The sequence below is a fragment of the Symphodus melops genome (genome assembly GCF_947650265.1).
Source record: "Symphodus melops genome assembly, chromosome: 6".
In the NCBI taxonomy this organism is placed as follows: domain Eukaryota; kingdom Metazoa; phylum Chordata; class Actinopteri; order Labriformes; family Labridae; genus Symphodus; species Symphodus melops.
The window spans coordinates 21,218,561-21,243,443 of NC_136696.1; the positions used below are offsets into that span (position 1 = coordinate 21,218,561).

The 24,883-nt window shown below is 38.4% G+C and overlaps 2 protein-coding genes across 2 annotated transcripts; both read left to right on the forward strand.

The window, feature by feature from the left end:
• The first annotated feature begins 1,101 nt into the window (after positions 1-1,101).
• bpgm (2,3-bisphosphoglycerate mutase) lies at positions 1,102-4,440 on the forward strand. The gene is made up of 3 exons (XM_079345706.1): positions 1,102-1,234; positions 1,722-2,335; positions 2,792-4,440. The coding sequence occupies exons 2-3, from the start codon at positions 1,735-1,737 to the stop codon at positions 2,965-2,967; spliced, it is 777 nt and encodes a 258-aa protein (XP_079201832.1). The 5' UTR covers positions 1,102-1,234; positions 1,722-1,734; the 3' UTR covers positions 2,968-4,440.
• Positions 4,441-5,498: 1,058 nt separating this feature from the next.
• Positions 5,499-24,317, forward strand: cald1b (caldesmon 1b). Its single transcript, XM_079346801.1, has 17 exons — positions 5,499-5,588; positions 10,914-11,017; positions 12,923-13,042; positions 13,385-13,724; positions 13,809-13,882; positions 13,926-14,598; positions 15,008-15,043; positions 15,168-15,232; positions 15,794-16,040; positions 16,227-16,355; positions 18,305-18,348; positions 18,435-18,513; positions 18,895-19,026; positions 19,105-19,251; positions 20,433-20,504; positions 21,127-21,163; positions 23,317-24,317. The coding sequence occupies exons 2-17, from the start codon at positions 10,944-10,946 to the stop codon at positions 23,331-23,333; spliced, it is 2,286 nt and encodes a 761-aa protein (XP_079202927.1). The 5' UTR covers positions 5,499-5,588; positions 10,914-10,943; the 3' UTR covers positions 23,334-24,317.
• Positions 24,318-24,883: the final 566 nt, after the last annotated feature.

The following is a 24,883-nucleotide window of genomic DNA, read 5'->3' on the forward strand; positions in this document are numbered from 1 at the left end:
TATATTGGAATATTATAGCTCTCCTTATAAAACTTTTAAACTATTGATCACATGCATGCCTGATAGTTCATCATCATCATATAGGCTATGTCGTTTCCACCAAGGTTGCTCTCCCTCGTATAAACCCCTTTATTACAGTCCTGCTCAGAACAGGCTGTTTCTGTGTCTGTAGCTTTAAATGCAAATGAGCTCACTCTGACCACGCCCCTCCCTGGAAGGGCTTGTGTGGCTCGAGCTTTCTTGCACCTTGCCAATGTTGTGTCCAGTCAGAAGGCAGACTCAGAAGGAAGATCGAACAACTAGCTGTGGGAGTGTCACCCACCTGGGGGAGGGACTTCTGCCCTGTGTGATGTCATGAAGAAAAAATATCCAAAAAGCATGTTTGAGACACACATTTTCTGAAAAGTGGAGCCGGCCAGAGACAGATAGGATGGACTTTCATTTAGCATATTCTAAGTGAATGTGACTTACTTTCTCTTTCAGTGTTGTTAAAACAGTCATCCCACCTGCCTGGTGCCTTTACTTATTCTTAATAAGCGTTCCTTTAGAGTGAGTAACATGTGTCACAATATCAATATAGTGCAATGAAAATACACAAGTTGATGTGAAATTTCATCCATATTGATGCCCTGTATTACACCTGTATAGTAGCAAAAAGATTTTAAATGATGAAACTGGAGATTTAAAAAAAAGAACTGCACAGAACATTTTCTAAAATGAATTAAAGTCAAGACAAATATGGCAGTATTAAACAAAACGTTTATTAAGGCTTGACTCGGCCATATTTACATTCCTCTCACTTTTTTTTTACCAAACACTGGCAGTCATTTGCCTGTAAACTCAGTTGGCCTTAAATGCTGTCCTCCTTTGCAAACACCAGAAACCTCCGTCCATCCTCAAGCAGACAACCTTTAAAGCCCATACAACAAACCAAACCGTTGCAACATATCCAGGCACGAGAGAGACGAGGGTCCCCTCCACCCGCTTCTCCCCTCCTCCTCCCCCTCCCCTTCCCCTTCACTGCGAACGTGCGCGGTCTTTACTACCACCCCTAATATGGGCATAACGTTTGCTCACAAAGCACCGCCCACATGTGGTCGTTTCCCATTCTGATTGGAGCATCGGACGTCAATCTTCAGGGCACCCAGGACACTGTTGTACATGGCCTCCCAAATACTGTCAACAATTACAGCGGTACTAGCTTCATTTAAGCCGGATTGGAAGCCGGAAAAGGGTAAGACAAAATTTTACAACATTATTTTATTATTTTAGCACGAGGTTGCCAGATGTCCAGAGTTGTGTTGATACGATCTCAGCGGCCCCCTGATATAAACCGTTTTGATGATCATTTTGTACAGCAACACGTCCATTCATCCTTTTTGGCTTGCTAAAAAGCTAAAAACAAAAGAAGCACCCAGTAATTGATGTGCATCCATTTATTTGCGTACCTTTCTGATATTGTTTTGAATCTAAGCTGTCGATGTGGCCAGCTATTAAGGATAACTGCTGATCTGCCTTTAGTCTGGCACCCTTTTATGACAACCTTTAACCTTTTGTTGGGCCTGCCTTCAACAAGTACAAGTACAAGTAGATCAAATATACAGACTGTGACTATACATTGCCAGCTGGGTGTTAGTGGTATCTGTTTGTATTATCACTAACTCCAAAAACTCTCTCTCTCTCTTTTTTTTTTTTTTGTAAAATCGGTTGAATGTGTGCAGGCTTGTGTTTCTGATGTCCAAGTACAAACTGTTTCTGCTGAGGCATGGGGAGGGGAACTGGAACAAGGAGAACCGTTTCTGTAGCTGGGTTGACCAGAAGCTGAGCGAGGATGGGCTAAAGGAGGCCCAGGACTGTGGAAGACTCCTGAAGGAGCAGGGCTACAAGTTTGACTTAGTATTCACCTCCATCCTCAGCCGCTCCATTCATACAGCGTGGCTGGTTCTGGAGGCTATGGGTCAGGAGTGGGTACCTGTTGTGAAGTCTTGGAGACTGAATGAGCGCCATTATGGTTCTCTGATTGGCCTGAACCGAGCAGAGATGGCTCTACAACATGGAGAGGAAAAGGTAAAGCTGTGGAGACGGAGTTATGACATCACTCCACCTCCAATTGATGAATCCCACCCTTACTTCCTGGAAATCTACAATGACCGTAGATACAACACATGTGACGTAGCCAAGGAGAACCTGCCCCGAGCAGAGAGCCTGAAGGAGGTGTTGGACCGGCTGCTTCCGTACTGGGACAGCACTGTGGTGCCAGAGATAAGGAAAGGCAGGACTGTGCTCATTTCGGCCCATGGAAACAGCTGCAGGGCTTTGCTGAAACACCTGGAAGGTATGCTACTGAACTGAACCAAGCTGTTATAAACAATAGTCTCCCTCACTCACACAGCTTTGTCTTTTTGTGGCAAATGCATATAGTTGAATTCAGCTGTTTCTAGTCATCAGAGTCATTGAATTGGAAGGACATATTCCAGCTCCAGAAATGGCAGGTTGAACTTTTGCAAAAAGGCCAGAGAGTTTATGTTACATTTGGATGACCTTTCATTACACTCATAAGCCTGTGAGGCTCCTCTTGCCTAAAGACACCCAACAACTCAAATGTTATATCAAATTATATCGGCTGCAGCACAGGATATATACATACAGACAGATTGTTTTTATTGTCATACATTTGATAATAAACTATCAGGGTGCTGTAACAGTATTATTGTATGTAGTACTAATGCCTGGTTATGGCTGATTTCACGCTCTGTCTGATCCTAACTTCTTCTCCCCACTTTTTCTACAGGTATATCAGACGCGGATATCGCCAGTGTGACTTTACCTACAGGGATACCTGTTCTGCTTGAACTGGATGAAAACCTGAAACCTGTGAAACCTCGGCAGCTCTTGGGAGACCAGGCAAAGATTCAGGCGGCGATTAAAAAGGTGGAGGACCAGGGAAAAGCCAAAGCATCAACTTGAATGCACTTCACTGCCTGTAAGACTTCAAATAGCTCTACTTCATGTGCACACCTTGATTAGGTACAGTAACAACTCTAAAAGACCCAAAATAACAAATGCAAATAGCACCAGATACGAACAACAGATTGTTGCTTCGACATACTAAAGGATATTTGTAAATGAAGTCTTACAGTGTAGTTGCTGTAGGTGTAATATTGGTCTGACCTGGATACAGAGCTTTGTGTGTCACTGGTCAGACAGGTGTGACGGGCAGGAGAAGGTTCTAGAGATGTACTGTAAATGTTTATGCACTGTGTTGAGCTGTATCATGTGTAAGCACTGAGGAGGAGTTTGGTTGTGGCTGATTTGTACTGTATGCTAACTGTCCCAACATGTGTCTGTACTGTGGCCCTAACGTGGTTATTTATTCACTCATTAACTACGTTGCTTATAAAAAAAAAGTATTGTGGTAAAGCTGAAATATCTTAATATGAAGCTCTTCTGTTACAGTGAAAAGCTTTAGGATTATTCCCTTGCGTGAGTGCCTTCAGTATGAACATAGTGCTTGTCTTTTTGTAAAGATGTTTATTTTCAGTAGAACTTCAAAAAGCTCTTTCGGGTGTGTATTTTAAGAGTGAAGGCACTCTGTTCAGAAATCTTACCTCATAGACACACATATTTATATATATAGTATAGCATCAAGATAACACTTATTAATTGATGCTATACAAATAAAGGTTGATTGATTAATAGCCAGGCTGTTCATTCCAAGAAGACGTAATTGTGAACCACTAAAAGTGCTGTGATTATGAGAAACCCTCAGCTTTCCCAAGCATTTGTGATTTTGGCCTGATCAATATGAGTGAGTTTGATTAATGAAGGTTTTTTTTTTTTTTTTTTTAAGGTTTATAAAACAAATGAACTTTTACACAAATAGGTTGAGTTTTAAACACTGTGGCTATCCGGTGTGAGAGCAGCTTTGTGTTTTGCACTTCTCAGAGAATATTGTGACTAGATATATTTTATATGACTTCCCGGTTTAATTAAGCATTTTGGATGCATTTTAAAGGTCCAGTTTTAAAAAAAACTAGCATTTTTTTGGTTTTTCATTTCCAATTGTATTTTGTCGGATGTGCAATTTGTTTTGCTTCTGTAATGTTTATCGCAAGCTGGAAATGTTACGAACCACACTTGAGCCTGCAAGTTATGCCTCATACAAGCACTGTGTTCAGTTCCTACTGTGTGTGGCAAGAGCGACTTCACTGTTTTGAATGGTGTGTCTGATGTTTGTATCCTGATTAAGCTCTCTCTTTTGTTGTGTTTCTCTGCCCCTGTTATTTTGTTCACTAGTCTGTTACGTTAACTGGAAAAAAGGTAAAAAGATGCATTTGTATATACTAAAGAGTCATCACTGATATATTTTATGTCTTCCCTGCTGTTCACACTTCACAATCCAAGAGTCTCCATGATGAAATAAAAGGGACAAATCTTTAATGGCTGTCCTGTGAGTCGATTTTAAGCTTTTTCTTTATCTGATAAAGTCATTTTGCAAGAAGACACTGGCAATCAAGTTCATATACATATTTTTATACGGCAATAATAAATAATTAGAAAAACAAACAAAAGCAGTTTTGCACGTACAGGCATTCATGCAATTTAGATTCTGGTCGCCTTCGGTCCAGTGGAGCACAATGACACAGACGGATTCGGAGGAGTGGCACTTCTTTTCTCAACCATCTCTGTAACTTTGCCAAACCAGTGAGGCTGAGCCAGGGAGAAATCCTCTAATTGGATGAAATTGCTCTTAAAAGGATACAAAGAACAGTGTGTATTTGGCAGCAGTCGTTCTGTGTATCTCAGCACATATGATACTGTATTGATCACATGTTAACAGCAGGTCTGATTGTGTATTTCAAAGGACCATCATCCTGGTATGTCAGTCAATCAGACTGCTCCATTAGTTTTATTGACCTATAATGTGAACACATTAGATTCTGTTTAATGGCTCTTCATATGCTTACACTGAAATAAATATAAAGCAGAACTAAAGGTATTCTTTAGACCGCACATTCACACAGCATATACAGACATTTAAATTAACATTGACCAATATAAATTAGGTCTACACAGGTCAGTTTTACTGTAACTTGTTTAAAATGGAATCTGTTAAGATATCCTAAAATATGGTTAAACACAGATCAATGTACATGTGCAGGTACACATGTCCTTGTATAGTGTCAGCTAGATTTTCCATCATAACTTTTATTCTCACAGGCGAGAAGCAGAAGAAGAAAAGGCTTTTCAGCTCATTGTAAAATGCCCTGCATATGATATTTAAAGACTATTTGAAATAAGAGAATAAATTAAAATTAAAGAACCTCCATAAACCATGCTCTAATTATTCATTAATTATCATTTAATTAAAAACATTAAAGCGAACTACTGACTGTTAATACCAAATGTGATTTAATAAAAACACTAGAAAGTATACAGGATTTGACTGCATTACAATCAGCCCTGGGTGAATATAACACCCAGTATTATACAAGGCGGAGCTGAACACTGCACACTGTGCTTATAAACCTCTGGTTGCTCTTCCTCTGGTGATTTCCAGAAAGAAGTCACTTTGGCCACTCTGCCTGGTAAGTTTGAAGATGATCATTTGTGATGCTTTTTTTTTTTTTTTAGAACTTTATGCAGTTAGAGGGGGATGTCAAATTTGAAACTAACAGTTTCATGTTAAAAATGTATGTAAAATTAAATTCAGTGTTGACCAGATAAATTCAAGCCACTTACATCGGCTGAAGTTTTGCTGGCCTTTATCATTTATTATCAAGGCTTATCTTAACCACCTGGTTTAGATTGGAACAGATGCTCTTAGTAAATTACTCCAGCTTCTTGAAATTCATGAATTATCACAGTGTTTTCTCTCGCTGATCCTCGTAAAAAGGACCAGGACAGATGAGGAAATGTCTGCTGTATTTGTCACAAATGAGGACACATCCTTAAGGACTGATGTTCAAACATTTTTATTTTGAAACAAAGTCAGAGCAGAACAGAAAACTCAGCAACAATTTAGCCTTTTGACCTAAAATACAAACAGCCAAATGGGACATTTAATAGTACAACACATTTTTTGTTTTACTAAAAGTCTCGTCATCTTCAATCAAATATTAGTGAGCTTGCAATAGAAAGATAATTTCATTGAAAGGTCATCTAAATATCTCCATGCAAAATTATTTTGAATGTTGAATGTATGAAGCATTTCCTGTCTTCTAATTTTCTTAAATTGGATAGGAAAGCAAAAAAAGACAGCATCTCAGTTATAGATGAGATGGTAAGAAAGATTTTTCGAAATGTCTCCTTCCCCTCTGTTTCCCAGCAGTGAAATCTGCTCTGTTGAACTTGTTAAATGCCATAATTTTACATTCGTTGTTGTAATTAAAACATCGAGGAGACATCTGGCTGTGGAAAAGTTGTTTGCCGTGTTAAACATGCCAAGTCAGACTACTCCTTAGATGGTATTGAAGATAAAGGTTACAAACACTCTCTCTCTCTCTCTCCCTGGAGACTGGAAATGTTTGTGTGTTAAGACCATCCTTTCCTCTTCTGGATTACTGAAATCAAGTTTACTTTATATGACAGAGGCCAGAAGAGAATGTGTAAAAAAGCAGAGAGGACTTTTAAAGTAGTTCAAATAGTCATTCATAATGATTCAGTCTGCCATTAATTTAATTTTACATGAATACTAGAACAATTTACATCAGGATTTATTTGCTTAAACTTTAAACTAATATCATCAAACAAGCTTCAACAATCATAGAATTGATGATAATCAGCCTTTCGGTTGCCCTATCTGCCTCCCAGCAGCATTATGGAAAGACAATAAATCACCATCACAGTGGAAATAGGTTATTCTTAGATTGTCACTTTGTACAGCAGCAGGTATTTCCTAGTGTAAACCATAACTGACCATGGCCCTAAACTCTGCCAAGTTGGGACACTACAACTAACACTGCCTGTGTACTTCCTAAAAAGGAGACCGAGTTCACCATCTCAGCTGACGGGATGCAGAACAGGGAGTGTGTGTAGCTGCATCTATTTTCTTTAAGTGGCCGGTCGAGGAGGAAACTAAAACTCCGCCTTGAAGTCCAATTGAATCAGTCTCTTCTTGTCTCTAGTTGCAGTCATTGACAAAATAAGACAAGTATAGGCAAAAGTTTACTCTTTTTAAGTGTATACCTGTCAGTGAATGATGAACTACTTGTGTCCTTTTGCTTCTCAAAACAAAGCTGAGCTGCAGCGTGGGGTGCTGAAGAGCTTGTAGGAGCTCCTTCTGAGCCTGCTGTTAAGTCTGCATAAAGAGGATAGGATGCTTTCAAAGCTGCGGTTTACCAGAGGATGGTTACCATAAAATAAGAAACACCCTTTATCACACTGTAGCAGAAGAAAAACTCATTAATACAGTATGTTGTGGTTTGTACACTGTGTGGAATTTATTCCCTGGTCAGAGACTTTTTCATATGTGACCATTTTTGGTCATGTGGAGTAAGCAGCTGTTTCTTCTTGACTGATTGCAAACGCCTCTGTGGCAACAGTTTATTCTATCAGGGTGTGTTAGCACTTTCTTTATCTTTTAACAAGGACTGTGTTGGATTTTAGGATGTAGAATTATCTGAGAACTAAACACATACAGTTTGTATTTGGGATAATATGTATTGATGATGACGACCTAAAGTGATTGTGAAATAAACTGTCTTAGTTTGTTTCCATCATTATGTAAGCAATTTTAGGCTTTATTTGGTCTATATCATGATTCCTTTTGTGAATATGTGAGGGATGAATATAGCAACATAGTCTGGAGTGAATGTACCGTGACATAACAGTTGTCTTAATACCAGAAATTGTGCCTGATTGATAATAAACAGTAATAGTTGATAATAAGTAAACGTCTTTAGAAATAAGCTCATATAGGTCAACATCTTTTAGCTCTAAGGTCTTGGAGTTGTTGGCAGGTTGACAGTGAGCATGTAGAGGTGCTGCACTAGTTTATTAAACTGTAAGAATGTCACAATAAAGGGGAGGTTTATCACAAACCTGTCACAGATATAAGCAAAAGGAATCCATGGTAATATCAAAGTTCGAGCCTTTCTGGGCTGTTTCCATGTCAGCAAGTGCGGCTGTCGAAACCTAAACTGCCAATGCCATCAGTGCTTTATCTGAACTGAAAGAATAATATTTGGATTATTTTAGTGTAAAATGAATGATTCAACACAAACAGCACACTTATAATCCAAACACATCACCTGTTAGATGTAATGCAGGACTGAAGTGGCCCTGCTGGACCTGGGTCAAATACAACGAGGCCTGGGTCTTGACTCTAATATGTCTGTGAGCTGTTAGACTGCAGGTCAGTGGGTCTCGTGTGCTGCTCTACACATTCCATCATGCTCCTGTATCAGGAACATTGACTATGCAATGGACAAGGGGCATTCTGAAGCCTCACAATTTTCCTTTTGGATGTCACCGTCTCTTTTTTTCAAGGCCAGAATTGACCTTAGTGAACAAGAAGTTAAACCAGAGACGAACTCAAATACAACAACAGAACTTAGCCATGATACAGTCAGCATATCATTAGTTTGCATATTATTCTATCTATTAATCAAAATATTATGTTTAAATGTCATGGCCCTGGATAAAAAGGGACAAAGCATCCTGAGGGGGTCAACATTAAGGATAAATCATTTGATAGTATCCTGTTTACTAGAAATACATTAAGACTAGAGACTATAGAGACTAGAGACTATAAGTGTGTGCACATATTCTGGGGGTTACCATGGTTAAAATATATCCTCTTGGCCAAATAAATGTCTTTGCCAAATTACAAAAATATTGGACCTAGGCAGTGCACTGACCACGTCACTGGAGTAGCTAAAGTGACTTGTTTCTTTATATTTTGTTTACTTTTTTCCTGTTCATTCCTGAACTGGTAGATAATTGTTCCTTATACATTGGCAACAAATGCTATCTCCAAACCAAATGTTTTGCCAAAAGTTACATAAAGGAGTCTTAATCACTTTCCTGTTTTCTTGGGAAGTAGGTGTATAATAGTTTTGCTTTTACCGAAAAGCTCTCAACCAACTCGTTTCCCGTGTGAGTGTTTTGGAAACCAACCTCTTTTGACTCATTCAAATTTGAATTCCTGAAGAACATGTATGGCATTGGCCATTGTAAAAACTAAACTGTTTTACCTCTATGTTCCATGACTGGCTGCTCGCTGTTGGTGGGCTCCACTTAAGTTCTAAAGTTGAAGATCTCTACATGCAGTGGAGATATGATAAAGCAGTCGCCTTTCTTTATGACCTCAAATGATTGAGACTGATACTGGCACGTAATATTTAGACGTAAATTTGTTGCATGTAAGATCTTCAGAGGAGGAGATACACAGCAAAAGTGTCTGTGTGCGCTCAGATCATCGAAACACACTAAAATCTGTTTGTAGAGGAAGATTTCTTCATGGTGTCTGGCCACAAACTTTCCATATGTCATTTTCTTTTATCATGTACTCTAATGTCAAATGGTTTAATTAAACTTTGAGTATGTGTGTGACAAAGTGGTTGTCCAGCTCCACTCTCCTTGGACTCCATTTATATTTCATCAAAGGTTTTAGGTGGAAAAAAAAGCTTGGTTTGGAAAATGGTCCAGATCAACCTTACTTGTTTTTCTCACAAAGTCGATTTCTTAACAATGAGTTCCTGAGTTGTAAATATTTCTGTAATGATGAGATACATAATAATAATAATGGCTGTACAGTAAATAAGTGTATGAAATATTGTTTATGAAAGTTTCCAGAAAACATCCAGTTATGAACAATACTAATAAATCATTTCTTTGACATACATTTATCTAGGTATGTTTGTTTTACCGACTCCTTCCGAAGGGTGTGTTTGATATAATATTGCCTCTTTTTTATGCAATCATTCAAGAGGATTGCACAGAAAATGAAGTTGGAAGAAGAAATGTTTGCCCATCATCAGATCAGAGAGTCTTTGTTCATCCTGTGAGCGGGACAGACTTCCAAACATTACTGCATTACACTGCTTTTGGTGGCTGGAGTTATTAGCAGACTTTCTCAAGCACAGGGTGGTTACATGAAATTAAGTGTGTGAACATTATTCTATGTTGGATTTTACCAGCAATGGATCAGAAATGGCTATCAAAAGCGTTAACACTTTTTTAAAAAGAGACTATTCAACTATTACTTGATGTCAGACATTTTTGGGGAGAATAAAACAAGACAAACCAAGGGAAACAATTTGGGAGATTCTGGAGTCAGAGATCAGGGAGTAACATTGAGACAGAGGGAGAGGGCAGGAGTCAGGTTGAGGAGGAGGAGGGAGGCTGAAGGAGAAACTGAGGAGTGCACAGAGAGGCAGGCTTTGCCTTTTCTGGTAGTTAAAGTGGCTAAAAGAACAAGCAGGAATTCTTCATGCAGCAGAAGGGCTGAGATAAAAACCAGACTGTAGAAGTTGATGTATGCAGAGATTGGAGACGCTGCTGTTCATGGACTACACTTCAGCTACTCTTAAGGTATCATAAACCAACAGATGTAATGGAGATCCTTATGTTACTATCTGTCATGATACTGTATTTAGAGGTTAACTTTACTCTGATATGGGAACTGATAAGGAGATAATGGATTATTACTGACCTGAGCATGTTTATTGTCGTGATGCTTTGACTTTGCATTAAACCTGAGAAAGTTGTGAAATAACCATTATGATGAAATGAGATTAACTCCATGGTTGCAAGATCTAACTGTATGAGACAGGCGCCACAGCAGCAATCAGAAGATGTTTTTTTTTCTCCTGATGAAACATGACTAGTATACTAGTATCAAGTATAAACCAATTCATGAGTGACTACTTGTAGCACAAAATGATCTGACATGAGCCTGTGACTTTCAGTGAGAAATTAAGGTGAATCTTTGGGGGATCATGGAGGAAGACTTTGACCGCCGCATGGAGCTGAGGAGGCAGAGGAGGGAGCAGATGCGCCTTGAGGGGAACAGGTGAGCAAAACTTTTGGGAATATATCAGCATTTGAAAATGTGCATCTTTTAACACTCGTGGTGTAAACTGTAAAAATCTGTTCTACTTTACAACATTGTGAATTACAGCGTCATTATTTTTAATTCATTGGTTCTCTGGACTCTTTACCTGTTGGTCATAAGGGGCGCATATTCCCCGCCTTTAAGTTGTATGAACTTCATGTAAAGTGGTTACCAAAGTTATTACCAACCAGCTGCTTATAGGAAAGTCCCTTTTGTAATGTGCATTGATGTTTAATCTGAATGGATGTGAGCATGTCCATCCTGTGCAGAGCAGACAGGACTTGGATGGTGTTTAGGCAATGACAGTTTAGTGATCTCTGCTGCCTTTTTCACTCATCAGGGAGTCAGTCGGCTGTGCTCCTGTTTGGATTTGTCTCCTGCTCTCTGTTGCCCAACCCTCCCTGTCTCTCTGTGCTTGAATAAATGTAAAAAAAAAGCCTCAGCAGGTATATTGTGAAATATCGTAAACAAAACAGTTTTAAAAACTACATTAAACTCTGAAGGCCAACACATGAAAAACAGTGATATTATTCAGATAAATACTCATACATTTGTTTGTTTGTAAATTGTTCTCTTTTTTTTTACATACACATTTTGATCAAAGGGCCTTTGAGGCCCACGCAGACAGGTTTGAGGTACTGACAGATAAACTTGCATATTGTTTTTTTGTTGTCATTTCTCAACTATAAAGAATTTATGGTGACTAAATAACTACGGATATGACATTGGCTGTCATATCCGATGTCTGATCAGTGTCCCAGTGGAAAAATAAGCGTTCCTGACTATTTTTCTCACAGTCCTTCAGGCAGCCCTGCCAGCAGTGCCAACACTGCCTGCCTTGCCTTTTCTGTCCCTAAGCACGCTGGAATGTTTTGCCTGCCGTTTTTGTTCCAGCTCAAGATAGCTTTCTTTGAAACACTGTCGATTCTGCTTGATTGATTAAGTAATTTTTCCTTCATCTCCCTGATTTCTCCTACATCATGAGAGGGTCTCATCATAGTCACTGAATGCTTCTTATATTTTTAAGTTTGAATTTTCACTGCAACATTTTGACATTACAGCTTTTGAAACTTGTTTAAGGTGTTGTAATAGCTAAGTTATTTCCTCTATGATTCTTGGTCATTGGGGTCATTCAGATCAATCTAAATACTGTTGATTCCTTCAGTGTTACATTTAGATTTCAGACGCATGCAGAATATCATTTCCTTTGTTTTAGTGTCTCAAATCAAATTCCATGACTTTAAAAGTTACCTCTAAATAGTGTCATTGATATCAATGTTTTATATCAATGTTCATATTAGAGATCAAGATCATATTAGCATTTTGATGCCAACTGTTTCTTGGCTTGGTTCATTTTGTTTTGTTAGCAGAGTTACTGAAAACATGACAGGACCAAATTAGACTCAAAACCAATAAGAAATATTGGATCAAACACTTGACTATGGTCTTTTGGCTGTCTGAGGTCTTTATCTCCAAATGCCCTTCTGGACACTTGAAAACACTGAAAACTTTAAGCCCATGTTTGGAATAAAATCCATTAAATTATTGTCTCATCAAACAGCTTGTCAAGCCAGGTACTTAAAGTTTTTTACGTCACCGCAAGTTGATTTTTTTATTATGCTCAAATACAGTTGAGCCAAGTTTGTTGGTAAAAAACAATTCCATAAAATCCAATAATTGTACTTGTATATCCGATCTTTTCACAATACATTTTTGGAAAAGTTGCATGTGGTCTTTTTAAGAAAATAAGAAGGAATGAAAGGTTTAAATGCTGTTCTTTGTTTTTTCAATATCTGTCCCCTTCTGCAATAAAACTTTTTCTTTACACATTATTGAAACAAATCTTTCTGTGTCATTTTTCAGTTGTGGTTTTAGCAATGATGATGATGAAGAGGAAGCTCGAGAGCGAAGGCGACGTGCAAGGGAGGAGAGGAAGAAGATGAGGGACTTGGAGGAGTCTGGATCCACTGATGTGATTAACAGGTAACAGTGAAAACAAACACAGTGAAATGGGACAAACCAAGAAATCAAGAGGAGCAAGAGATTAAGAAATCGCACCCTATCTACTGAGGCTGTAATTCTCACTCTAGTGGACGTCCATATCCAACCTCTGCCCTTTGTTGTCATACCTCACTCTCTCCTCTCATGTCCTTTCTCTCTTCAGATGTCCGTCTCATAGAGGCAAAATGGCCAAAAAATGATATTTATGTTTGTTTATAAATGTTAATCTGCAGTTCCAACCGCTATTCTGAGATAATTCTTCAATTCAGCATGGATTTCATGCTTGGTTGTTCTCATGAACAAATTAATTTAATTTGCTTACAGTGTGATGGAGACTGATTCCACCACAGTTTCCAGCCCTGGAGGTACAGATGACGATCAGGCTCTGCTGGACCGACTCGCTAAGAGGGAGGAGCGCAGGCAAAAAAGGATGATGGAGGCCATGGAGAGACAAAAGGATCTTGACCCCACCATCAGCACCACCAATGGTACAGACAGCACATCGGGAGATGAATCCTCTGTCAGTCAAAGCAGACGTGAAAATACCGAAGAGGAGGAGGAGGAAGAGGAAGAGAAGAATAAGGAACCAGCCCAAGTGGAGGTGGCCAAAACAGATACAGACTCCTGGAAGAGGGAGGATGAGGAGAAGAACCAAGATGAGAAGGTTGAATGAAAAATACGTTAAGATTTGAGATTGCTCTCAGGGAATTTATTATTTTTAGCTAATGTTTCTGTCGTTTTCTGACAGGAATCTGTTGAGGAGTCAATAACAAGAACAACACATGAGGTAAGGTCTCTTATTTTTAGACTTGGCTTTATTTTGTGACATCGACACAATGCAAATCTCTCTTATTTTATAGGAGAGTGGGGAGGTTGCTGCAGAAGCTGAAGAGGAGATGGAGCAGAAAGAGGCCGAAGAGAAATCTGTGGAAGAAGACGAGGAGGAAGAAGAAATAAAGAGGAAAGAAGAAGAGGAAAGAAAAGAAAAGGAAGATAAGCTGAGGACTGAAGAAGAGGAAAGGCAAACATGGGAAACTGAAGAAAAGCTCAGGAAAGAGGAGGAAGAGAGAATGTTGAAGGAGGAGGAAGAGAGGCAGAGGAGGGAAGAGGAGGATAACCAACAGAAGGAAACTGAAGAGAGGCTAAGACACGAGGAAGAAGAAAAACAGAGACAGGAGATGGAGGAAAAACTGAAGCGAAAAGAAGAGGAAAGAAAGAAAAGGGAGATGGAAGAGAGACAAAGCAAAGAGGAGGAAGATAAACGAAAAAAAGAGATGGAAGAACAGAAGAAGAAAGAGGAGGAAGATAAACTGAGGAAAGAAATGGAAGACAAGAAGAAGAAAGAGGAGGAAGAAAAGCGAAAGAAGAAAGAGCTAGAAGAGAAGAAGAAAAAAGAGGAGGAGGAGAAACGGAAAAAGGAGATGGAAGCGAAGAAGAAAGAGGAGGAGGTAAAGAAGAAAAAGGAGGCTGAAGAAAAAAAGAAAAAAGAGGAAGAGCAGAATCGCAAAAGGAGAGAGATGGAGGAGAAAAAGAAAGAGGTACTGACCTGATTCACAAACTAACTCCTGACAAACCTGAACAACTTGAATGAACATGCTGTCATTAATCTGAAAAATAACTGAATCCACTTCACAACACAGTTTGTAACACAGGCCCTTAATCCATCAAATCAAATGACATCTTTGACCCGTCCAGGTTCTGCTTTAGCGCTGCTAATATTTATTTTCTGAGGTGTGGTGGCAAGTGACTTTTTAACCAATGTTTTGTTTGTCACATGGAATAAATAAGTAGCTAACATTGTAATTAGTCTTCAGTTTACATCTGTGCCTACTTCACTGCCCGGCCACTTATTGCATCCTTGTTTGGTGGCCATTTGTATGTTTAACACATACTGTACGTTTCCATTGTGTTCTAGTAGTTTCATAATATTATGTCTTGTTTTAAAAGGAGGAGAAACCAAAGCGATTTGGTTTTAAGGAAAAGGTAAATCAAAAAAAAAAATCATTCAGTTTACTGAAGGCCTTTTTTCTGAGATATGGAAGCTAAAGTGAAAGTAGTCAAATTGACTGATGTCTTGCTTATCTGCTGTTTTTTTTCTCCTAAAAAGGAACCAGCCAAACAGAACGGAGCTCTTTTTGAGAACAAACTGAAGAAAACAGAGAAGACATCAAGGTAAGGTTGGAAAGAGAGATTATGATAGTATAAGATAGAATGCTTAAAGTGATTGGTTTGTTTGAAGTAGGATGTTCAAGATACTTGGATATTATAAGTGAAACAGACAGTAGACAACACTCAGCACTGTCCCTGTGAGGACAGGTAGGCAGGAGTTTCCACATAAACTAACCTATGAACAGTTGTGGACAGGGTCATAAGACAGGACATGAAACAACACAGTTAGTTTAAGTGTATCCGATGTTTTTACATGTTTACCATCATACACATGATCAACAAACTGTATTTATCATCAGCCTGATAATCACTGAGGTAAACATTACTGACTGTACAATGATAATGACATTAGGCTTGTATTATACCAAACTTATCCCTGTAGTTAAGCCACTCATCATCTTGTGAGTTATTAAACTAATAAACAAACGGGTTTATAAATCATCATTCTGTGTCCTTTCATAAAGAAATGTGAATACTTTTTAACTCATCAGTTGATTTGTAGTGCTGTTTAGGTATTTTCATACATTAACTGATCATTTAATAATCATGAGGGTTTTTGAGCAGAGACAAAGTTCCCTCCACCAAGGCCGATGACGCAGAGCGACAAGAGGCCGAACGTAAGCTGCAGGACCTGAAGCGCCGACGAAACGATGCAGAAAGCGAGGAGATAGAAAAGATGAAGCAGAAACAGCAGGACGCAGAGGCCGAGCTGGAAGGCCTGAAGAAGAAGAGAGAAGAGAGGAGGAAGATCATGGAGGAGGAGGAGAGGCAGAAGAAACAGGAGATGGAGGAGAGGAAAGCCAAAGAACAGGTGAGGATGGTACTTCACTTTCAGGAACTAAGCACAAAAAATGAGATATTGCCAAATTGGAAATGATAGTGTGACTTTGTTCAAAAGTAAGATTTTGTTGAAGAGCCATTTTATGGCCCACCTGAAGAGGAATTTGTTTGTTCCAGTGAAAAGAAGTGTGATAACAATGTGTGTTGTTTGTAACAGGAGGAGAGGAAGAGGATGAAGGAGGAGATTGAGAAAAGAAGGGCAGAGGCTGCAGAGAAGAAGAAGCTCATGGAAGAAGAGGTGTCTACTAAACCCTCCTTTGCTATCAGTCCCAAAGGATCATCAAAGGTACCTTTAGTTTCAATACATGCAAATTGTTTTCCAGCACCAATATAAAGAGACTTTCATGAATTATGTCAGCAAAATGATGCCTGGCACTTAACTCTGATAGTATCTATGCATATACTAAGTTTGGCTGTTGTTTAGAGTATCCATCATGGATACTATTTAATATCGGGGAACTTTAAATAAGCAAACAAGATTCCATCCATATTATGAGGGGCTGAGGCCAAAACAAATTGACATGTATGTCTTAAACTTGGACAATTAAGACAAACACTATGTGTACCGCTATCCTTATTCTTCATACAAGTAAGAACATGTTTTAATAAATTCAAATAATTTGAGTTAAGAAGTAATGCTACTAAAAAAATATCATTTTTTTTGGCTCTTTGTTCAGACATTTGGTGTAAGGGATGTGGCAAAGGTAAAAAGCTATCTACCCTTACACCGAATATCTGAATAAAGAACAACAAAAAACTAGAAAAGTTGATCCTTTCATGATTTGCAGTTTTTTTTGTGATTGTTGCAGCTTAAAATGCCTCGAGTTGAGACGTGAATGTTGCAATATTTTGGGGCTTTATTTTTTCAATGACATCAGGTGCACAAGTGAAATTGCAAAAGAAGCTGCATCTGTTTTGAGTATTGTAAGTAGCTTATTTGCTTTATTTGCAGAGTCATTAAAGTGTAATAGGAAGGAAACATTAATCATAGTCAGAAACATTACAAAACTGTTCTTAAAGTACTCGGTACAAAATAAAACATTTTATTGATAAATCAAATTAAAACACATTTATGTTGAAAGCCGAAGCCAAGTGTTACTCAACTTCTCTTAGCCTGATGCTTTTACTCAACAGACTATATAGAGTGTCAATAAATACCTTAGTGAAACACATCTCACAGCTTTGATCTAAATCTGGTGGGCTCAGGGGCTTAGATAATAGGTCAAATTTGAGGAAAACAAAGCAATAGGTGTTTGTCTAGATCCATAGTCTTTTTCTAGCAAACACTTGAGACTTAAAGTTCCAAGATATACAGTAGTTGATCGTGTACTATCCTGGTAAATATTATTTGATTTGTTTTACAATCATGAACATTTTATCAATTTGTAATTGTTATCTCCTGCAGTCAGACATCATAAACAAAGCACTTTTCATGTTATCCCTTTATGGTCAATTTTTTATTTTTATTTTTTTTGGGACTGGACTTTTTTTATTTGTTTAAACTGTATCAATTCAATATCTGTGTTTAAATTCTGTTTTTAGTTGTCAAGAATATAAAAAAGAGATGAGAGCTGGCGCCTGTGCTGTAGTCAAATATGGTTGTAAAAAAAAAAACCCAGTCTAGGTCATTTTGTTGCTGAAATATTTTTGGAGGAATGCTGAGAATTGTGTCTGTAAAAAGCTGTGCTAAGTGTGTGAGAGGCCATGTTTTACTAATGTTATGGGGACTTTTTAACAAATTCACACTATGGGGACCCGCCTTCCTATTCTGTAAATCATTACATTTTCATGTGGTGACAAGTTTAGGTTAAGGTATAGTTACATTTAAAAATAAATTAAGGAGAGGGAAAGTTGTGGTAAGGGTTAAGATTAGAGAAGGCATCAGACAATCAACATAAGTCAGTGCAATGTCCTTTGAATACATGCAAACAGGAATGTGTGTGCAAGAGCTGTTTGTGCATGTGCGTGTGTGTGTGTGTGTGTGTGTGTGTGTGTGTGTGTGTGTGTGTGTGTGTGTGTGTGTGTGTGTGTGTGTGTGTGTGTATCCTGGCTGCCAGACAACCAAACTCTCCAATCCAAGACAGTGTTCAGAGACCTTTTCAAGCATAGACTGGTCAGTCTGCCACTGAGGTTGTCTTGGAGACAAGAAGGAAGTCACAACAGTTTGATCATGTTAGAAAGCATTTGTGCATTGCAATGAAAGGCTGTTTTTATAATCTTAAACTGTTTGTACAGATTGGAGAAAAGGCAGAATTCTTGAACAAATCAGCCCAGAAGAGGTGAGCCATATAAGATAATTTAGAGTAAAATAATGACCTATATCTGTTCACCATACTAATGTCCAATGTGTTGTTCATCCACACAGCAGCACACCCAGAGTGTCTCACACTCCAATCATGTCCAAGATAGGAAACAGATTGGATCAATACACTTCTGCCATCCAGGTGAGGGAACATTATTCAGTATAATAAACCAGAGACAGTGGAATCAGACGCTTGAAAGTAGCAATACAACAGTATAAACATTGTCCATAACGTGTACTCTTCTAAATGTCCTTCTTAAGTCAAAGAACTGACGTTTTTTTTACTGTAGCAGTTTGAGGTATAAGTTGCTGTGACAAAAATGTACAATTTAAATCTGGGAAATAGATCGTTTCTTAAGCCTTTAAATAAAGTGTCTATGACATTCAGTCTAAAGTCAACATCGAAGTAGAAATACTTCAAACTTAATTAAAAATTACTTAGTTGCTTTCCACTGTTGATCCTTAGTGAAAAACAGCGGTGTTATTTCCAATGCAAAAGTTAAATCCATCCTTTCAATAACAGGGAAACAAAGACGCAAAATCTCCAAAGTCCCCGATGGCAGATATTACTACAGGAGGCACACGGAGCATCAAGAGCATGTGGGAGAAGGGCAACGTCAGCAACTCCTCTGAAAGTCCACCCCCTGCTAACAAGGTGAGAGAAGGAAGGAAAGAGGCACGCAGAAAGATTCACTGACACATGCTTTAGTAACTGGGATGTCTCTTTTCCCAGGATGTGACTTTTGTCAAAGGAGCCGTCACCGGACGTGTCAACAGTTGGATGGCAAAGCCTGCAGACACTGAGAAGACAGCAACACCTTCACCCGCACCTGCAGCGGCATTGGCACCAGCAGTGGCATCACCTCCAGCAAAGCCAGCAGTAAGGCCTAATAAATCCCTCTCTTAACCACACACACACTATTATAAACAAGACAACAGTGTGACATGAATAAAGTAATCCGTTGATATTCTGTACATGCTGACCTGCTCATTTGCACATCTTTGTTGGCTTCAGCCATTATCAGACCTCTTTGTGTTGACCAAGTCGCTGCCTGGACTGTAGTGACACCACATGGACAGCTTACTCAACAACACGACTGCATACTAGTTTTTGTAAGATGTGAAAGAGTTTTTACATGTATTTGAGCATAAAAGTAGAATTTCATTGGATGGAATAAGAAGATTATTCCCCTTGTTTAGTCCAATCACAAAGCATAGAGCAGCAGTTATGTTTCAAGAGGCTGAATGTCAAAAGACTTCCCTGCACCACTCTGTACACACATCAATCACTTATTATATTTTAAGCATATATTACAGGACACCTCAAGAAAAAGTTTTTTTCTTTAATGTTTGTTGTCTTTTTTCTTAATATCTAATTCAGGTGTACTGGGGTGGTATTTTACACATTGACATTCATTATAGAAGCAGTTTTTTCCCGTTATACACAACTGACACAAAAAACAAGGACGCTGACTGCTTAGTTTGTTCATTTGAGTCAGACTAAGAGAGGCCACTTGTAACTTGGTACTTGATCGACACCGCGTCCTTTTCTCAAAGAAGGACAACAGCTGCTGTTCCCACCAGCTAGAGACATTACACTATCCAACATGACACGTGACATTGTTCTTGAAATTTATGAGCTAGATATCTTTGGTGTCTTGGCCAGAGGAACAGTTATAACCGTCCCTTTATTTTTACAGCAACACCTCCCCCTGATGGGATGAAGCTGTATAACAGTCTAATGTGACTATATCCCCGTGTCTATTTTGTATTTCTATTGCTAGGTTTAACTCACTTCTTTCTGTCCCCCTCAATTATTGCACATTTTTTCTCAGTTTATTGATTTTTTATTCAACTTATCCTACTATAAAGACAAACTTTTTCACCACGTGTCCTTCGCAATCAGTGGCATAATTATTCCAAGTTAATGTAAAATATGATGTATACATAAACTGTTCAATACTATTTTGTAAAAACTTACTAATGTAGATCTTCATTCCTGCATATACTGTCACCATGGTATGGTACTCAAATGATTATGGTTGGTCTTGCTCATCACAGGATGTGAAACCAGGTGATATCGGTAACAAGCGTGGCATGTGGGAAACCAAGAAGGGCTCTGCACCTGGCAAGGTAACGCACACACACAAACACACACACACTTGGAACTCTGCTGCAGAGGAGAAGGGGACATGTTCATGATTTAAAGTAGTGACATGTACCTGCTTTTCTGTTTCAACCAGTTTACCAGATAAACGGGTGTAAGAGGTAATTTGTGATTACAACACTTAATGCACGCCCACTGGCACAGAGTGACTACTATTTGTGGTGTCAACACTATTTATGGCTATTACAACACGTGTGTTTGGTGCCACTAGATGATCTTTTGATAAATTGACTTACTTTGTAATGTTTTGGGTTTGATTAATTTAAATAAATCCTATCCAATTTAATTCAACTATTCACATTCAGAGTTACAGCTCTAAAGCATGTTTCATTTATCTTAAACAGTAAGTGTTTAGGTTTTTTGTTTTATTAGTTTGCTCATTTTAAAAGGTAAGCATGTAGTGAACAGATAGTGTTTGAAAATATTTGGGGGAGTGTATTGTTATCTTTTGAATAAGAAAAGGCAGAGGAGGGCAGTGTTTTTTACATTTTTTCTCATTCCCTGCTCTAAAATAATTATCATCATTACATAAATAATTTACTCTTTGTTGATTTTCTCTCTATTTCCATCATTCTATCTAAAATACAGTTATCAGTTGGAGTCAAGAGCAAGTTTACCACAAATGGTAAGTATCTTTATTGGCTGCAAATAATTGTTGAATACACTCTAAATCTTTAAGAAATGATTTGCGTTTTCACTGCAAACTGAATCTTGACAAGTTTCAACATTAAAATGTTGCCTATGAGCATCAGCAACATTTATCTCATGATAAGCAATGCAACAAGGCATGAGTACATTAACATAGATGGAAAACTTTGAAATCCAGGAAATCTAAAAAAAGTTAGCAAGAAATGCGAAACATCAAGCAACCTCAAACAGTGTAGCTTTGGCTAGAGGCTGGAAACATCTAGCTTGGCTCTGTCTGTGATTAAATCTACTTCTATGACACAACTTAACTTTAAAAAAAAAATCACATTTGCTCTTTTACTATTAGTGACCATTTGCTAAAAGCTTGGCAACCCAATGAGGATTCAAAAAAAGCTCACAGACATTAAGCTAGGCAAAATGACTGATGTGGCTCCATTTCTCTATAGCATTGAAAACAAGAGTGTGACATCTATCCTCTCATGTACAAAAGACTTTTCTCAAATTATATATATTTTTTTGGTATTTTGTATTGATGATCCTAACCAGTGGTGCTCTTGTGACTAAATTCCCGGTCCACTGAACAACAGTTTTACTTTAGATTTAGTCAGAATTGAACACAATGTGTTCAACATGTATTTGAAATGGTTACAAAACCATATTAGCCTACATAATTGCTATTTGAAACAGTTCTATACATTATTCATTAACACAATTAGCTTTAGCATGGGCTACCAGCACCAGCCTTCATTCCTCATTGCTCATGGTTAACATTCACTTGTCTGTGCAGAATGTAGTTGCATTGCTCTGTTGAGCTTGCACTTCTTCTCCAAATGCCATCCATCCACAGTTTTGATGAACATCTGGGCAGCACAGTGGAGAAAGTATGCTCTTTAACCAGAGCTACAGCCCCATCTAGCTGCTCATGGCTGCTTTACAGCTTAGATGCAGCATTTAAATGGCATTGTGGACCTGCATTAATACAAATATTTATGATTGGTTTAATCTTTTAGTGTGTAATCACACACATCACTCTAATCTTCATATCTACAAACTAATGAATTATCTTTGGGTTGGGTTATTGCAACAGCTCAAACGATTTAAGTAGCTTAATACTTACTCTTAAATGTGCAAATACTATGTTAAACCAGGGTTTATCTTGATCAGTCCTGGGGTAAGCAGAGTTTAGATGAGGTGTGTTTGCCCTTCAAAATATTTTGTGGACAAGGGGAGACGGCCATGACTGATTTATTGCCCCCTAGACTCACAGGCCTAACCACTGCAACCTGCCAACCTGCCTTTGTGCCAGACTAGCTGCTCACTGTAAATCAAATCTGCTGCTGGAGATTTTTGGCACGCCTCAGCTTTGTAGGCACTGTGGTCTATATTTAAAAAACCTTCACCCTGACCTTGTTTCCCAGTATAAAGAACCCTCCAGACTCCTGGGATTGCTGTCGTGTCTTTAGAGTGCACTGTTCACCCGCTGCCACCTGGGCTGTCCAATGCCATGCAGGGTGTCAGCTCGCTGTCAAGCATACCAGAGCGCAGCTGCTTGATTTTCACATTACAACAAACTGCTTGGGAGGATTACTAACAGTTTAAGAAGCAAATCTGTCCCGATCATAAGGCTTATTCACTCAGTGCTGATGATAAAGAGTTCAAATCCATCCTGCAGGCTGTTGAGACAGTTTACATGTGTATTAAACATGAATAAGACATTCACCCTGTTCAGCTGTCACATTTCCTTTGACGTGGAGCCCCTGAGCCTTCAGCAGAAGCGTGAACAATCAGAGTGGAAAAGAGTTTGTCGAGTGTCGGGTCTGAACCTAAATAGCGATCCGTGTTTGTAACGTCCCAACTTCTTCATCCGAAATAGACGGCTGAAGAATGAAGTGAGGGCACATGACAAAGTGAAAGCTTTCAATTACACACAGCAAGTGGCCTGGATTTGACCATTGGGCATTAATTATTAGAACTTGCCTGTGTGTACACACAACAAATACAGCAATATATATGCCAATGCTTGTCCTGAGATGAATGTACTTTAACACCCAATAAACAGGAAGTTGAGTTATGATGTAAAATGACAGATGCTTTGACTAATAGATCTTTTTGCTTTATCTCTTTTTTTAGCAGGCGTGAGACCTTAGCTACTGACATCACCTTTTAAAAAAAGCCTTACCTTACTCTACACAAGGCTCTGCTACTGTGTTTGCATCGATTTCCCCTCAACCTTCCAACCGGTTTTTCTGATGAAGTTCATACAAGATTGTGGACAAGACAAGGGACCAGTCTCAACTACACTAAAGAACTTGCATGTTGCTCCCCATTTCCCAAACATGCAATACCTAGTAAGGACCTCCAGGAAAAAAATATCACATGTTAACTGCTTAATAGATAATGGATTGTGTATTTTATATCTGTTTAATCAAAGTTAGTCGTTTTCAAATTTCAAATGGCTGACTGGATGCATCAATATTATATTGTTTTGAAGCCAAGCTGCTGGTTTTGCTCTTCTTGTTGTTAAACAGCTTATGTGCAATCGTAATTATTTGAGCTTTATTGTCCTTCACTGTCACTGTTTTATTTTAACTATAGTAGCTATTTTAACTGCATGTCATGCTGATCAATATCCCGTTCACAGCAAGTGTTTAACTTGAATGTAATGACTCTGATCTGGATTTTTGAGGTAAAGTTGGTCCAACTTTCTAACAAGAAATCATTATCAAAACGTTTTCTAGATTTTTACAAATGACTTGGTTATCATGTGATAAGTCTGAGAGACATTTTTTTTGGTAACAAGTAGAAATCTTTAAAAAAAACCTCTAAAAAAACTGATGGATGCAGTGCCACATAATTTTATAGAGACTTTCCAAGTATTCAGAGGATTAATCATAATTACGAAGGCGATCCCCTGACTTTCCATCTAGCACCACGAGCAGGTCAGAACTTTTCTTTTAATACGTGTAACATCTACTTGATGGGCTAGAACAAGATTTTGTACAGACTTTCATGATCATCAAGCCCTTCTGCCTTGCTTACTTCGGTCATCACGCAACTTTTCCTCTGGTTTGAGTGAGATGTCTCTCATCAGTTCTTAAATTACTTTTTTTTTTCCGTTTAAATAACACCTGGGTTTTTACCTTTTCAGCTTGCCTCAGTTAAACACAAAAAAAGTCTACATAAATGTGTGACAGTAGCCACTGTAACTACTATTCAGTGACCAAAATGCAACGCTATTCAACAGAAAGTCTTAACAAACATCAGTTACAGGCCACTAATTTTGCAGTATATTTTCACTACAGCAGGAATTACGTTTAAAAAGACGACAGCTTTATGCACTCTGTTTAAAAACTGCCTGTAATTTACTTCAAGCCGTAGCCTGGTGCTCCCGTCTGTCAGCAGTGCACTTAAGTTGAATTCTGCCAAAATGTATTTGTAGTCTTACAATATTGTTGTGGTGAATGGCTTAGTTTAACATTTGAAATTAGTTTGTACTTGCTTGAGCAATAAAGAAATAAAAAAAGTGTTATTGTTCTGTTGTCGTGAAAATGTCATGCCGCGTTCTTCCTAACAACTTGTGAAATATGAAGTGTTGAAACCTGAGTGTTTGGTGAAAGCTTGAGAAGATATATGGACCTTTTACTGGAGCAGGAATACACCTGCTTTTTAATGTGTGTGCGCCTGTGTGAAAGAGCTC

What these genes read in the sequence shown, in the direction of transcription:
- cald1b (XM_079346801.1), top strand. Translation starts at nt 10,944, where the DNA reads ATGGAGGAAGACTTTGACCGCCGCATGGAGCTGAGGAGGCAGAGGAGG. An exon ending in AAAACAGAGAAGACATCAAG is followed by an intron (nt 15,233 to 15,793) that starts GTAAGGTTGGAA and finishes GTTTTTGAGCAG; the next exon opens with AGACAAAGTTCCCTCCACCA. An exon ending in AGAGGAAAGCCAAAGAACAG is followed by an intron (nt 16,041 to 16,226) that starts GTGAGGATGGTA and finishes TGTTTGTAACAG; the next exon opens with GAGGAGAGGAAGAGGATGAA.
- bpgm (XM_079345706.1), top strand. Translation starts at nt 1,735, where the DNA reads ATGTCCAAGTACAAACTGTTTCTGCTGAGGCATGGGGAGGGGAACTGG. An exon ending in TTTGCTGAAACACCTGGAAG is followed by an intron (nt 2,336 to 2,791) that starts GTATGCTACTGA and finishes CTTTTTCTACAG; the next exon opens with GTATATCAGACGCGGATATC.